The sequence below is a fragment of the Aspergillus flavus genome, chromosome 7 (genome assembly GCF_009017415.1).
Source record: "Aspergillus flavus chromosome 7, complete sequence".
NCBI lineage: Eukaryota > Fungi > Ascomycota > Eurotiomycetes > Eurotiales > Aspergillaceae > Aspergillus > Aspergillus flavus.
This window is the reverse complement of record NC_092404.1, coordinates 2,082,886-2,096,467: the sequence shown is the minus strand read 5'-3', so window position 1 is coordinate 2,096,467 and position 13,582 is coordinate 2,082,886. Positions and strand designations below refer to the sequence as shown.

Here is a 13,582-nt window from a genome sequence, read left to right as displayed (position 1 = left end):
TATGTCCACTCGTCGCAGATCCGCAATTGTTGCGCGCTTCCAGAAACCAATTAGTTTTACGCCAGTACCGCAACGTCTCTATTTAATCAGCTGTCGTGCTTGTGTCCAACAAGACATAGTTGGCCGCAAACTCCTCCAAAGACAATTCGGTACTTACCGACCGCAGACGAATCTCCGCACACTAGCTTCTCTTTACCCATCTACATTTTTCAGAATGGCAGACTCAAAGGGCCGGAAGCAGGCTACGCTGGGGTATGTTCGTGACTCCCAGTTGACTCTCGGGTGCGTCCTGATATGAGTCGTCCTGGTGAAATTGTGGTTTGTGGATATTTGGCGTGGCTAACTGGTATGTTTTGTTGGCGTACAGGCGATTCTTCGGCTCGAATGCGGACCCGAAAGAAGCTCCTAAGAAACAGACTACTCTTTCTTTCTCTGGTAAGAAAGATAAAGCTCAGAAAACTGCGGCGAAATCAGCGACACCACACGACTCTTCATCTACAGATGGACAAGCTTCTGATGGGGTTGGAAGCGAAAGTACTACCGAAGCAGATATAGCTGAGACTAAGCCGGAGCCTGCTCAGGAAGATGGATATAAAGACTCTAATGACTTGAAAAGGAAAGAGAGCGAGGAAGAAGCCAGTGACAGCGATGTTCAGCCTGCACAGAAACGGAGACGGAGGACTTCACGAAGCGGGGAAGGGACGCCTTCTCCGAAGAAGAAAACTAAGACACCATCTCCTAAGCGTTCCAAAGCCAAAAAAGACGTCAAACCCGAAGAGACAGAGCCGCCGGCTGTTGTAAAGAAAGCGTCGGGAGAGGAGACTCCTGAGGAAGACAAATCCGAGGATGAAGCGTTGTCGGCTAGCGAAGACGAGGAGGAAAAGCCCGAGGTGATGAAAAAGACCATGGAAAAGGTGCAGGCTACATTAAAAGCGAGTGGCACTGAGCCATATCCGGACTGGAAGCCTGGCACTCCCGTCCCTTACGCAGCATTGTGCACTACCTTCTCGCTTATTGAAATGACCACCAAGCGATTGGTGATCCTTGCCCATTGCTCTTTGTTTCTTCGCCAGGTCCTTCGATTGACACCACAAGACCTCCTTCCGACAGTCCAACTTATGATCAACAAACTGGCTGCCGACTATGCCGGCGTCGAGTTGGGAATTGGCGAGTCCCTGATCATGAAAGCCATTGGCGAGAGTACCGGCCGCAGTTTAGCGGTCATCAAGGCAGATCAGCACGAGATTGGAGACCTGGGCTTGGTGGCAGCTAAGAGTCGATCGAACCAGCCTACCATGTTCAAGCCGAAGCCATTGACAGTTCGGGGAGTTCACGAAGGTCTTTTGGGTATCGCCAAAGTCCAGGGTCACGGTTCTCAGGACAAGAAAATTTCCGGTATCAAGAAGCTTCTCTCTGCCGCCGACCCAGAAACAGCGGGAAAGGGTAGCAAAGGTGTGGATATCACGAAGAACAAGGGTGGCCCTAGCGAAGCCAAGTATATTGTTAGATTTTTGGAAGGAAAATTGAGACTAGGGCTGGCTGAAAAGACCGTTCTTGTTGCCCTTGCTCAAGCAGTGGTGACTCATGAAGCCGCCCTGAAGGGAGAGAAGGCTCCTTCCCCAGAAAAACTGGCTGAGGGCGAGGCTATCTTAAAGACGGTGTACAGCGAATTGCCCGCTTATGAGATCATCATTCCCGCCATGCTCAAGAACGGCCTGTCCAAGCTTCACGAGGCCTGCAAGCTACAGCCCGGTATCCCGATTAAGCCTATGCTTGCTAAGCCAACGAAATCCATCACCGAAGTGCTTGACCGTTTTGAAGGAAAGGAGTTTACGTGCGAGTATAAGTACGACGGGGAGAGAGCACAGATTCACTACGTTGCACCAGACGCAACCCACAACTATCCGGAAGCACAACACACGTTACAGAAGGATGGCAAAGGCCTCGCTGCGATTTTTTCTCGTAACTCAGAAGACCTGTCGAAGAAATACCCTGATGTGCTGGCTAAGCTCGACAGTTGGATCAAGGATGGTGTTAAGAGCTTTGTCTTGGACTGCGAGACTGTTGCTTGGGATACGGTGAACAAGAAGGTTCTGCCCTTCCAGCAGCTGATGACTCGCAAACGCAAAGACGTCAAGGCTGAAGACGTCAAGGTTAAAGTTTGTGTATTCGCCTTTGACCTCTTATTCCTGAACGGAGAGGTAATGTCGATCACTTGATCATTTCATCGGCTGATGCTAACTATAGCTACTTATAGCCTACTGTCAAGAAATCACTTCGCGAACGCCGAGAACTTTTACATGAATCATTCCAGGTTACGGAAGGCGAGTTTCAGTTCGCTCAGTTCGGTAACACCAACGTACTGGATGAGATTCAGGAGTTGCTGGACGACAGTGTCAAGGCATCGTGCGAAGGTCTAATGGTTAAGATGTTGGACACGGACGAAAGTGGCTACGAGCCGAGTAAGCGGAGTCGAAACTGGCTCAAGGTGTGTATCGCGGAATCCATACACTTCTGCAGCGTAGCTAATTCTGAGGATAGGTTAAGAAGGACTACCTCAGCGGTGTCGGTGATTCGCTTGACCTTGTTGTTCTTGGTGCATACTACGGACGAGGCAAGCGTACATCCGTCTATGGTGCATTCCTTCTGGCGGCGTACAATGCAAATACGCAAACTTACGAGTCAATCTGTAACATTGGCACCGGGTTTTCCGAGGCCAACCTTGAAGAGCTTCATAAGGAGCTCTCTCCCTTGGTCATTGATCGACCAAAGCCATTTTACACCCATTCGACGGTCCCCAAGGATCAGCCTGATGTTTGGTTTGAGCCCCGGTTGGTCTGGGAAGTGAAGACAGCCGATTTGACGCTTAGCCCGCGATATCAAGCTGCGGCTGATGAGTTTGTGGGTACGACCGGTGGAGGCAAAGGTGTTTCTCTCCGCTTCCCCCGGTTCATCAAGGCACGAGAGGACAAGAAGCCGGAGCAAGCAACAACGACGAGGCAGGTAGCCGAGATGTATCGGAAACAAGAGGCGGTCGCCAAGGAGAATGCGGGTAAGAAGGGAGTAGACGATGATTTTGAATATTAGTCGGGGTTCCTGCGTTTAATCTCCGATGTGGAGTGCATTGCATATCATTATACTTTCCTTGTACCCTCGCTTTCCGAGAGATCCATTTACTGTACTATACACTAGGGGCTTTTCCGTTTATGTTTGTTTCGATGCCGATCGCGTCATGAATGAATGTCACGCCATTCTGGGTAGAGTCCGGACGATTGATAATATGATGGTCAAATAATACTATCTGATATTAAGTGCCAAGAACATGGGAATTAATTGAACGAGTCGGTGTGCTGATAGCGCAAGTTGTCGCCATCGACAAATAAAGCCGTGGTCCGTACATACTTTGAATCCACCCCGCTTATCGCCGGCGGCAGTAACCGATAAACGGGAGGCTTGACCGGAGGAACCAACTGATTCTGTCCTTAAATTGCTCTTGGCATGTAACCCAAGAAATGGAGTCAACACCAACCACGCGAGTGCGGTGGAGTCCCCCATTCCGTTGCAACCTGTTTATCTCACTAATCACGATGACTAGTATCAATCCATGGATGTCGGCAGCATTGCGGCTTTGTTACTAGTCATTATGATCTCTCAATGCTCTCCCGATTGGGCAGGTTCTTAATCGCGAAATGCGGAGACATTCCGTGTGATTCCCTCTCTATAAATCAGCCATGTTGTCATCCCCCGTCGATGATCATTCTACACTTCTCTTCCTTCGGTATCACAGTTTCTTTAGGGGTCCGACTGTCGTGGATCTTCGTACTGTAGATACGAGATGAAGTCGGTACTCAACATGGGAGCTCTTCGGTGGCTCTCCATTGCGGCCACTGCCTCGACCGCGTTGGCCCTCAACCCTGAGTAAGTCGCAATCATTCAATGTTTCACAGAGCATTTTGTTTGCTAACTGGACACGACAGAGGCTTGATCAGCGCTCCGCGGAGATCGGAAGCGATCCCTAATCCTTCTGGTGTAAGCATAGACTCTGATCAGCGTGTATCTGGATGTCAATTACTGACATAAGCTGCGCAGGATGTCGCGGTGTTCTCGCAATCGCAATACTCCTTCAAGACCCACAAGACTACCTCGCAGTGGAACGTGCTGGACCTGAAGTCGGGCGATATCAAGCTCCTGACGAATGACAGCGATGTCTCCGAGATTGTTTGGCTGGGCTCGGATGACTCGACCGTTCTCTATGTCAATGGCACCAATGCCGACATCCCCGGAGGTGTTGAATTGTGGGTGTCGGATATCTCCGATTTCGCCAATGGGTATGCAGCGCTTATTCCTCGAATGATTGTATGCACCAATTACTAACTCGACGCATAGATACAAAGCAGCTTCGTTGCCAGCTTCATTCTCTGGCTTCAAAGTCGTCACCACAGACTCCGGCGATGTGCGCTATGTCGCATACGCCGAGTCGTGGGCAAACGGCACAGCATACAACGAAGAGCTAGTGGCAAAGCCTCTGAGCTCTGCTCGCATCTATGACAGCATCTACGTGCGCCACTGGGATTACTATCTCACCACCCGATTCAATGCCGTGTTCTCTGGCACATTGAAGAAGTCGGAGGGCAAGGGCAAGGCTACCTACAAGGCTGACGGAGATCTCAAGAACCTCGTCTCCCCTGTCAAGAACGCTGAGAGCCCCTACCCGCCTTTTGGTGGCGCCTCTGACTATGATCTTTCCCCCGATGGCAAGTGGGTTGCTTTCAAGAGCAAGGCACATGACATCCCCCGTGCCAACTACACCACCGCGTATATCTTCCTTGTTCCCCATGATGGATCGAAAACCGCTGTGCCAATCAATGGGCCTGATAGCCCCGGTACCCCCGAGGGTGTCAAGGGTGACGCCGGCAGCCCGGTATTCTCCCCAGATAGCAAGAAGATTGCGTATTGGCAGATGGCCGATGAGTCCTACGAGGCAGACCACCGCACCTTGTATGTGTACACTGTCGGCTCTGAGGAGACTATTCCTTCCCTCGCAGCAGACTGGGACCGGTCTCTTGACTCCGTGAAATGGGCAGATGACGACAACCTTATTATTGGCGTTGAAGACGCAGGACGTAGCCGTCTGTTCTCTATCCCAGCAGACGCCGGTGACGACTACAAGCCTAAGAACTTCACCGACGGCGGCGTTGTATCCGCTTACTATCAATTGCCCGATTCCACGTATCTGGTTACCTCGACTGCCATCTGGACCAGCTGGAACGTTTACATCGCCAGCCCCGAGAAGGGTGTGATTAAGACGCTGGCCACAGCCAACAAGATTGACCCTGAGCTGAAAGGCCTGGGTCCTGAAATCGTTGACGAATTCTACTACGAAGGTAACTGGACTAAGGTATGTGTACCCGAACCCAACTATTTCTCCGATCTTGCTAACAACCATCCCAGATCCAAGCCTTTGTGATCTACCCCGAGAACTTCGACAAGAGCAAGTCCTACCCTCTTCTCTATTATATTCACGGTGGACCTCAGAGCTCGTGGCTCGACTCCTGGAGCACCCGCTGGAACCCCAAGGTCTTCGCCGACCAGGGATACGTAGTCGTCGCACCCAACCCAACCGGAAGCAGTGGCTTCGGCGATGCCCTCCAGGACGCCATCCAAAACCAATGGGGTATGACTGACCCACCCATTTCAAACCTCCATCCGTATCCATGCTAACAAACTACTTCAGGAGGCTACCCCTACGAAGACCTCGTCAAAGGCTGGGAATACGTCAACGAGAACTTCGACTTCATTGACACCGACAACGGTGTCGCCGCCGGTGCCAGCTACGGTGGCTTCATGATCAACTGGATCCAAGGCAGCGATCTGGGCCGCAAGTTCAAGGCCCTGGTCAGCCACGACGGCACATTCGTCGCAGATGCAAAGGTCTCAACCGAAGAACTGTGGTTCATGCAACACGAGGTAAATCACCTTAGCCCAACCGCCTTCTTTCCTCCCTAAGCAAAGATCCCCATAATCGAGTCATACTAACGAAAGACAGTTCAACGGCACATTCTGGGATAACCGCGAAAACTACCGTCGCTGGGACCCCTCTGCCCCCGAACGGATCCTCAAATTCAGCACCCCCATGCTCATCATCCACAGCGATCTGGACTACCGTCTCCCCGTCTCAGAGGGTCTTTCTCTCTTCAACATCCTCCAGGAACGCGGTGTCCCTAGTCGATTCCTTAACTTCCCCGATGAGAACCACTGGTATGTACCCAAATATTCACCTACTCCATTTCCCTATTCAAGTCAACTACAACATAGCACGAACCCAAAATAGCCGAAAGAAAGAATACTGACACAAGGACAAAAAACAGGGTCCAAAACAAAGAAAACAGCCTGGTCTGGCACCAACAGGTCCTGGGCTGGTTGAACAAGTACTCAGGCGTGGAAGAGTCAAACGAGGATGCTGTCAGCTTGGATGATACTGTTATCCCTGTTGTGGATTATAACCCGTGAGTAACTATAGTTAAAACCTACCTTATTTATTGTTACCTATCATTATGATTATGATTGGAATATGTGGATGTAATATGATGTTATGGTTGTATTTGTTTGTTGCATTGTTGTTGTCGTAAAAGTATACTTTCTTCTTTACTTCCAGTAAGACTGATTTTTAAGGTAGTAGTGGATTTCAGGGAGATTCTTTCTCGAAAAACAGGGAGGATGAGTTGTGACGAACGTATTCACTTTCATTGATTGTCACTTGTCACTATTCAACTATTCACGATTCATTGGAATGAATGGGTTCATAATCATGCTTTTTTATACAGTACATCCGTATCCATAAACTGAGGTATCCGTGATTGCTCATCGACTTCTAATCAAAACGCGTATAAACACAGGTGCCAATCTGGCGCGTATGGGTAATCCCAATATGACAAGGGTAACGTAAGCAGGAAAGCAAACTAAGAAAGGCAGAGAGTAATTATAGAGGACATCATAATTCTCCGGAGTCGGAACCTTGGCCGTTTCCTGGGTAGTCGTCCCTCTCGGTAAATCCGGCCTGGCGTGCTCGTAGGATAAAGTTTACCAGCAGGACGACTGCGAGACCAACGCCAACGACGGTGGGTCCCCATTTCTCATAATAGACCCGCTTGACGTCGCGGCGCTTGCGGATTTTGTCCACTCGCCAGATATAGAGCACAAGACTGTACAGGAGGGCTAGGGCCGCAAGGACGGTAAATGCCCAAGAAGATGCGAATGTGATGTAGTCGTTGCCAAAGTTCAGCAGGGTGGCTGCGATAGTACCCAGAAGAATCGAGAATTCAAGCCATGAGAGGAAGGTCCGCTCTGCAGCGAAGTAGACTTTGGGCTCGACACGGACCGGGACGTGGATACCTAAGATACGTTAGATCTCTCTCAATAGCGACGGAGTTGGTCCAGACTTACGTTTTCCCTTCGGGGCGATGAATCGCTTCACGGTCCGCTTGTTTCCCATGACAGCAATTCCCCTTTGTTCTGGGGGCGGCAAATTGGTTGGTCTTGGTCGAGGAATGAGTGCTATAAGCCCAGATACTACAGCACTTCCAGTTTGCTGGGCGTAGTATTTGGCCAACTGCCGGTAATAGTGCATTCCGCCGACTCGTCGCGCCTCTTCCAGTTCATCTGCATCGATAGTATCTTCTTCGTCCGAGTCATATAATGGGTAGTCTTCATCTCCTGGAAGCGGCTGAGCGGCGATGCGCTCCTCTATATCTAGAGTATTTCCGTCTGAATCGGCGAACAGGTCATTGCGGGGACCCCTCCGATCGCCATTGGCGAGGCCTTGTCTGTCATCCAGCTCGTCCTCGTCTGAGTCATACTCGTCTTCGGGTGTCTCGTTGGCCGACAGTGAAGTACTGGCTAGCGGTCGTTCAATACCAAACCGGCGCATCGCGGGCTTTCGAATATCCACGTCCATCTGTGGCATCCAGAACGGAAGGAGATTAATGCGATCGGGGAAAAGAGTCGCTGTACCGTGGATGAACTTGCTGAACTTGGGAACCGCTTCTACTAGGTGACTCGCGGTCAGGTCTCTGATCCATTGAGGGGGCTCTTGACCGGCCTGGGTCTGAAGTTTGACTTCGAGGACGGCATAAGGAAACCGTTCCACGTCTTCAGGGGGCAATTGGGAGAAAGGAAAATCGACACCGATGTCCATTCGGCGCCAGTTGTCTCCAGATCTGCGGTGACCATCGAGGTTATCCTCGCGGACCATGGTCAATTCAGTATCGAGCGATATACGGACTCTGGCGTCACCCGGCAACTGAAAGGCAGTTCGATGGTAAAAGGTCCGAGTGACAGGCTTCAGCTGTCGTGTGATGACCCGGTATTGGATCTCTTGGGCTAGCTGTTCCAGATTGTTGATTTCTTCTTCACTCTTTTTACCCTCCTTTCTCATCTTGTCGAAAATAGTGTCGGTCGTCAGCTCTCCAGCCAGGTAAGCATTGACATTCTTTTCCTTGAGGGAGAAACGGGCCTTGACCGACTTCTCTCCGGTCCAATCCTCACGATGAGTCTTCCGCTCGACGAAAATTTGGTCACTCTTCATGCCACCGTACCAGCGCAGTCGGATAGCTTCGGCTCCTTCTGTCTTCTTCAACCGTCCTTGGTATAGCTCCCATGTGTCCGGATTGTCGTAGTAGATGGAGGTGATGGCAGTGTCCTCTTCCTCGAACTCCTTTTGGGGGTTGAAGACAAGCACGGGGAGGTGCTTCTTCGGTCAGTGTTGATCGTTAAGGTGAACCGCGCAAGAACATACCTTAAGGATGATGAGTTTCAGCTCGGTGATATTATCAGGATGAACCCAGTATTTAGTCGTTTGGCGAACGAAGTTTTGCTGTGTGCCACCGGCGGAAGAGTCTCCCTTAACCGGGTTTCCTTTAGTGCGAACCAGATCGTAGAGCTTGGATAACTTCACCACGAACGCATCATAATTATCTTTGAAGAAAGGCTTGGCTTTGAGTCGTGCCGCAAAAACTGGCTTGAGATGCCAGCCGGTTTCTTTCTATCGGGAAGGGTCAGCTTGAAGTTCGTGTGCACAGACACTGGGGCCGACACAGTAAAAACCAAAAACCAGAAAGGTGACAACAACAGCGACATTGAATGGGCACATACATCGTGTTTCTTGATAATTTTCTGGAAGCCAGTGTAGTTGAGCTGGGTAAATTTGGCCAAATCATGGACGTCGGCGATGATGTCACTCAAGACCTGCTCAAGGACCAAGAAATCCTCATCGGAAGGAGGGTGAATGTTAGAACGGACGCTTTGCCGGCGCGATCCCGACGCAGTCGCCGACTCAAGGCGAGAGACTACATCATTGACTTCCTTCTCGCTTGACTGGATGCGACGGACAATTTCCTCGCTTTTCATGCGCTGGAAGTTGAACACTTTTTCCAGTTCACCTTCCAGCAACGACACGAAGTGTTTCTCGTCCTCTTCTGTCCATGGCTTGCGATCGCGTTTTGCATATGAAGGAACAGGTTCGGCGACAAAGTCGGTCCTCAGAGCTCTTTTCAATTCATCGTAGGCGATGTAGTACCAGTAGTACTCCTTGATCATCGACGATCGGAGATGCTCTCCGAACCTTGAGAGGTGGGGACAGTTAGCCAGGCCACCATTGAGCTTGGAGGGAAGCTTCTACTCACCTCATGATGGATTAACTTGGAGTAAAATGATATTTACCAAGGAGAAAGGGTTCCTGGAGATGATGAAGCGGGGAGGGGAATGTTAGATGTGGAAAAAGAGCATCATGAAATGCGCGAGAAAAGGCAGAGGAAGGAAAAAGACAAGAGGTCGGTAGCTTATGATATGGGAATCAAATTCAACGACCGAGTGGAGATCTGACTGACTAGCATGCAGTGAAACATACAGTGGCGAAAAAAAAATTCTTTTTTTCTTTCTTTTTTTTTAATTCCCAGCCCTTTCAGTTCAGGGGATAGACTAGTACTTGGTGATGGTACAGAGGGAAAGAGAGAAGAGGGAGATACTACAGCTGTACCTCGACATCACGAGTCTGGAGCGGAGCTCAAAGTAGACTAGCCTCGCCGGCTAAAACGTTAGTCCCAGCCGTATTGACGTATGGTTATTACGGGGTCCGCTTACCTTCCCATGCATTGACCACTGAAAAGCGTCCCGATAGGAGATAGCTTTCATAACCGATATTAGTCTATTTCCATGATCGTCTTAGTCCACGCACGTTTTGCGACCCGATTTGTCCATTATACCACCCTGGTCCGTCCCGATTCAAGGGTAAGAGGCTAAGGTTGTCTGGCAAACCCATCACAGCCACTCGCCCAAGCATGTGCTCGTCCTAGTGGAGTCTCTTTGCCTATCTTAGCGTCTACTATTTTCTCTGCTAAACGTCCGGTCGAAATGGAATGCTAAAAGTTTCCTTTGACTCGTAATTCACCTCAGTATCAATCAGCCCAGTCAAGGACTCGACCTGCCGCACTGGGTATGGAATCCATGAGTGACCTTGCACTGATAACTACCTTCCAATTGACCGACACGGTGAAGCAAGGTAACACTCACGGTGTTTGGCTATCTCTCTCGCTCTCTTTCTCTCCGTAAAAGAAACCTATATAATAAACCCACAGTGCATATGGTCGATCCATATATGAAAGACTTCGGAGGTGTTTCCTCCGAACAGTTCAACGGCAATCAATCTGCCACGGGACAAATTTCGGAAAAGTCGTTCTGTGATTTCCGGCAAACCCTAACAACCCGCTGCTGGGGGGAAATCCGAAGACGGCGGAAGAGAAAAGAATAACGAAGATTACAAACAAATGCACAAATAAACAGTGTCTCATCGCTATTCCGGAGCACAGTTGAGACATTTCCTCCGTGGGCGGACAAGTAAAGCAATTTGCATTATGAATCATAGTGCAAGGCCCTCAGATATTGACGGGCGAAGGCCACAGTCTAGATCCACTGTGGGACATGATTTAGACTGCAGGCCACGGAAATACAGGCTCCACAAGCCAATCGGCATGTTGCTCAATTGTTTCTACCCAACTCGACGGCAAGGGAGTCGAGGGACTGACAGGGAAGGTGCTGCGTTCTTTGTCTCTCTCATAATGCAAGCATCATCCGATCCCATAACAAGGCACACGTGCAGCATTTCCCAATTCGGTCGCCCTCTGAGATCATCCCCGTTTGCTTGTAGAAAGGGATGTTGGCGCAATTGCAGGTTTCGTATTCGCACCAAACTTGGTGGACTCTTAGCGTGCATAAGGGAACAAGTAAATACCCAGTAAAAAGAAGACAGTTGGGTAGCTGACATGGCAATGGGAGTGGTGATTTGAATAATAGGAATTCGTTAAAGAACGGGAATATATGAGCAAGGGTTCAATTTGTGGCAACGATAACCGACCCGCCTGGCTGTCTACAAAAGTACCGCCTACTCTGAATTTAAGAAAGAAGTAAATAATAGTATGAAAAAGTAGGTTCCATTGCACGTACAAGGTAAACTATCATGGCATTCCTGCAATAAGGTCCGCCCACTGGCGAGCATGTAAATGGCCTGGGTTGCTTCATTTGCTTGGATTGCCTCTACAGCGTCATTCCGTCGAATCCGTCCCTGTAAGGCTGTGGCTAACTTATCAGCTACCCAGAGGCTTACTTTATTTCCGATCCCTTTTGAATCCGGCAAATCATTGCATTAGCTCCCGGAATACAGTTCACCTGTTTTACGGGTGCATAAGCTGATCTGCCTGTTTAAGCATATCTATCCTAGCCCCTCTCTTGGCGTATATGAGGGGTTTGATTGGAAAAGGTTATGGGCGGCCCGTGTTAAAGCATCAATAGTTAATAGATGAACAGAGCTTCGCTGAACCTGCCCAAAAGGCTCTATACTCAGTGTAACCTTTGTCTTTGAGTCGGATCCAAAATCAACCAAGGCCGTGTCATGTATTAGCGCATGCCAGAATGGTCAAACTGGCAAGTATAGTAGCAGTTTGTCTAGCCCGGTATCGTAAATCATGCCTCCTGGTTTTGGTGTTGGAGATCTGCACAGCCTGAGGCATTCCACCTGCCATAAATTAGATGCTCATTCCTCGTCTATTGATTCTCTTCAAACCGCTCTACTGACGATGTCCCACTGTCGCTTGGATAAATCCTTGAAGACGAAGCAAAGGCTGTCAGTACGATGCTTTGCATGTTCCAAAATAAAGGTGACATAGAAAGGTTACAGACTCTGGAGCCAAGTCTCAACATGATGACTTTTGTTTCCTCAGGCTTACTTGGAATAAACACGAGGTAAAATTGGAAAAGGAAGAGAGAGGATGATGGGAAAGAGTATTGAGTCCACGATCCATGTAGAGCTAATTCAATTTCATACATCCGTCCGCCGTAGAAACACATATACAAGTGTCTCCTATTGTAGCAAGCGCATATTTGCACCACCTGAATCCTATCTTCTTAAGATCCTTTGGGAGAGATCTCTTATATAAAGGATCTTATCATCCTGCCGGTGTTTTCTACATACTAGGATATCTAGTCATCAATTAAATCATAATGTTTTTCGCTCGCTTGGTTTTTGTACACTTAGGGTTGCACATCCTTCATCCTGTTATAGACTAGGCGTACAACGAGCAGAATCATTGACGAGTAACTGACGAAGTACCTATCATACAAGAAATTAGAAGACAGGTCGTAATATTGACGTACCACTGCCTTGAATTGAGCACGGCGCTTGGATTCAGCATCTGGTCTGATACTGGGTACCACAACAATCACTTTGTCACCTTTTTTTAGAGTTATCATCGATCATCTTTTGGTATGATATACACCTATTGAGTCTTTTCGTTGGCTTATCGGGATGCTTGAAGGTATCCATAAGCTCCATCTGTGTGAGGTCAGGGCGACGATAGGATAGGCTCACTATGGTCTCTCCCATCTGAAGAAAACCCAGCAGAAACAACATCTCCAATTCGCCAGATATTGGATGTAGAAGTGATACGAAGCCCATTCCTAGTTGACTCCATCCTTGTCTAATCAGTTTCAATAGAAATAGCGAACGAATTAAGAAGAGACGATTACACCAAACACGTAATCAAATTTAGTTTCGACGACAACCACTTGGGGAGTTGTATATGACGAAGTCTCTATTCTTCCAATACTATGCTTAACTGCCGAAACGGGATTCATGACCCCTCATTCAGATGAAACAGACAAAACATGTAAGAAAATATCTGAAACTTTTATATACAACCAGACAAAAAAAGTCACAACTGTATGAAACTTACCCGACAGTGATTTTGTTATAGCAAAATCTTAAAATTACCCCAGAGAAAAGTCGAAATGATGATGCACAGAGAACGCTTATAGTTAGATAATATACTTACCTAACCACACCCACATCTCAAATAACTGGGGCCATTGAACCGCATGATACTTGAAATAAACAGAGCGGCATGATTCGGCTTCGGCCGAAGCCCTCATCTACCGCTACCGAGTAACTGGAGTATGCCGCAAGTTCAAGTCAATAGACATAACAACAGTCTCCCTACTTTCAATTACGGACTCCGTCTGGTATCAATGCGGTATA

At 48.7% G+C, this 13,582-nt stretch overlaps 3 protein-coding genes across 3 annotated transcripts; 2 read left to right on the top strand and 1 right to left on the bottom strand.

Annotated features, from left to right (window-relative positions):
- Nucleotide 1: 1 nt before the first annotated feature.
- F9C07_5926 (putative DNA ligase Cdc9) lies at nucleotides 2–3,087 on the top strand (the record flags this gene model as incomplete). The annotated part of the gene is made up of 4 exons (XM_071511415.1): nucleotides 2–252; nucleotides 368–2,201; nucleotides 2,258–2,488; nucleotides 2,542–3,087. The coding sequence occupies 4 exons, from the start codon at nucleotides 2–4 to the stop codon at nucleotides 3,085–3,087; spliced, it is 2,862 nt and encodes a 953-aa protein (XP_071367047.1).
- A 708-nt stretch (nucleotides 3,088–3,795) lies between these two features.
- F9C07_5925 (secreted dipeptidyl peptidase DppV) lies at nucleotides 3,796–6,656 on the top strand. Its single transcript, XM_041294840.2, has 8 exons — nucleotides 3,796–3,918; nucleotides 3,978–4,029; nucleotides 4,090–4,328; nucleotides 4,387–5,398; nucleotides 5,452–5,674; nucleotides 5,735–5,967; nucleotides 6,047–6,258; nucleotides 6,369–6,656. The coding sequence occupies exons 1-8, from the start codon at nucleotides 3,836–3,838 to the stop codon at nucleotides 6,508–6,510; spliced, it is 2,196 nt and encodes a 731-aa protein (XP_041150465.2). The 5' UTR covers nucleotides 3,796–3,835; the 3' UTR covers nucleotides 6,511–6,656.
- Nucleotides 6,657–6,991: 335 nt separating this feature from the next.
- On the bottom strand, nucleotides 6,992–9,594 carry F9C07_5924 (putative vacuolar transporter chaperone; the record flags this gene model as incomplete). The annotated part of the gene is made up of 4 exons (XM_041287256.2): nucleotides 6,992–7,392; nucleotides 7,444–8,746; nucleotides 8,795–9,040; nucleotides 9,151–9,594. 4 exons carry the CDS (start codon nucleotides 9,592–9,594, stop codon nucleotides 6,992–6,994), a joined length of 2,394 nt encoding a protein of 797 aa, XP_041150464.2.
- Between the last annotated feature and the right edge of the window lie 3,988 nt (nucleotides 9,595–13,582).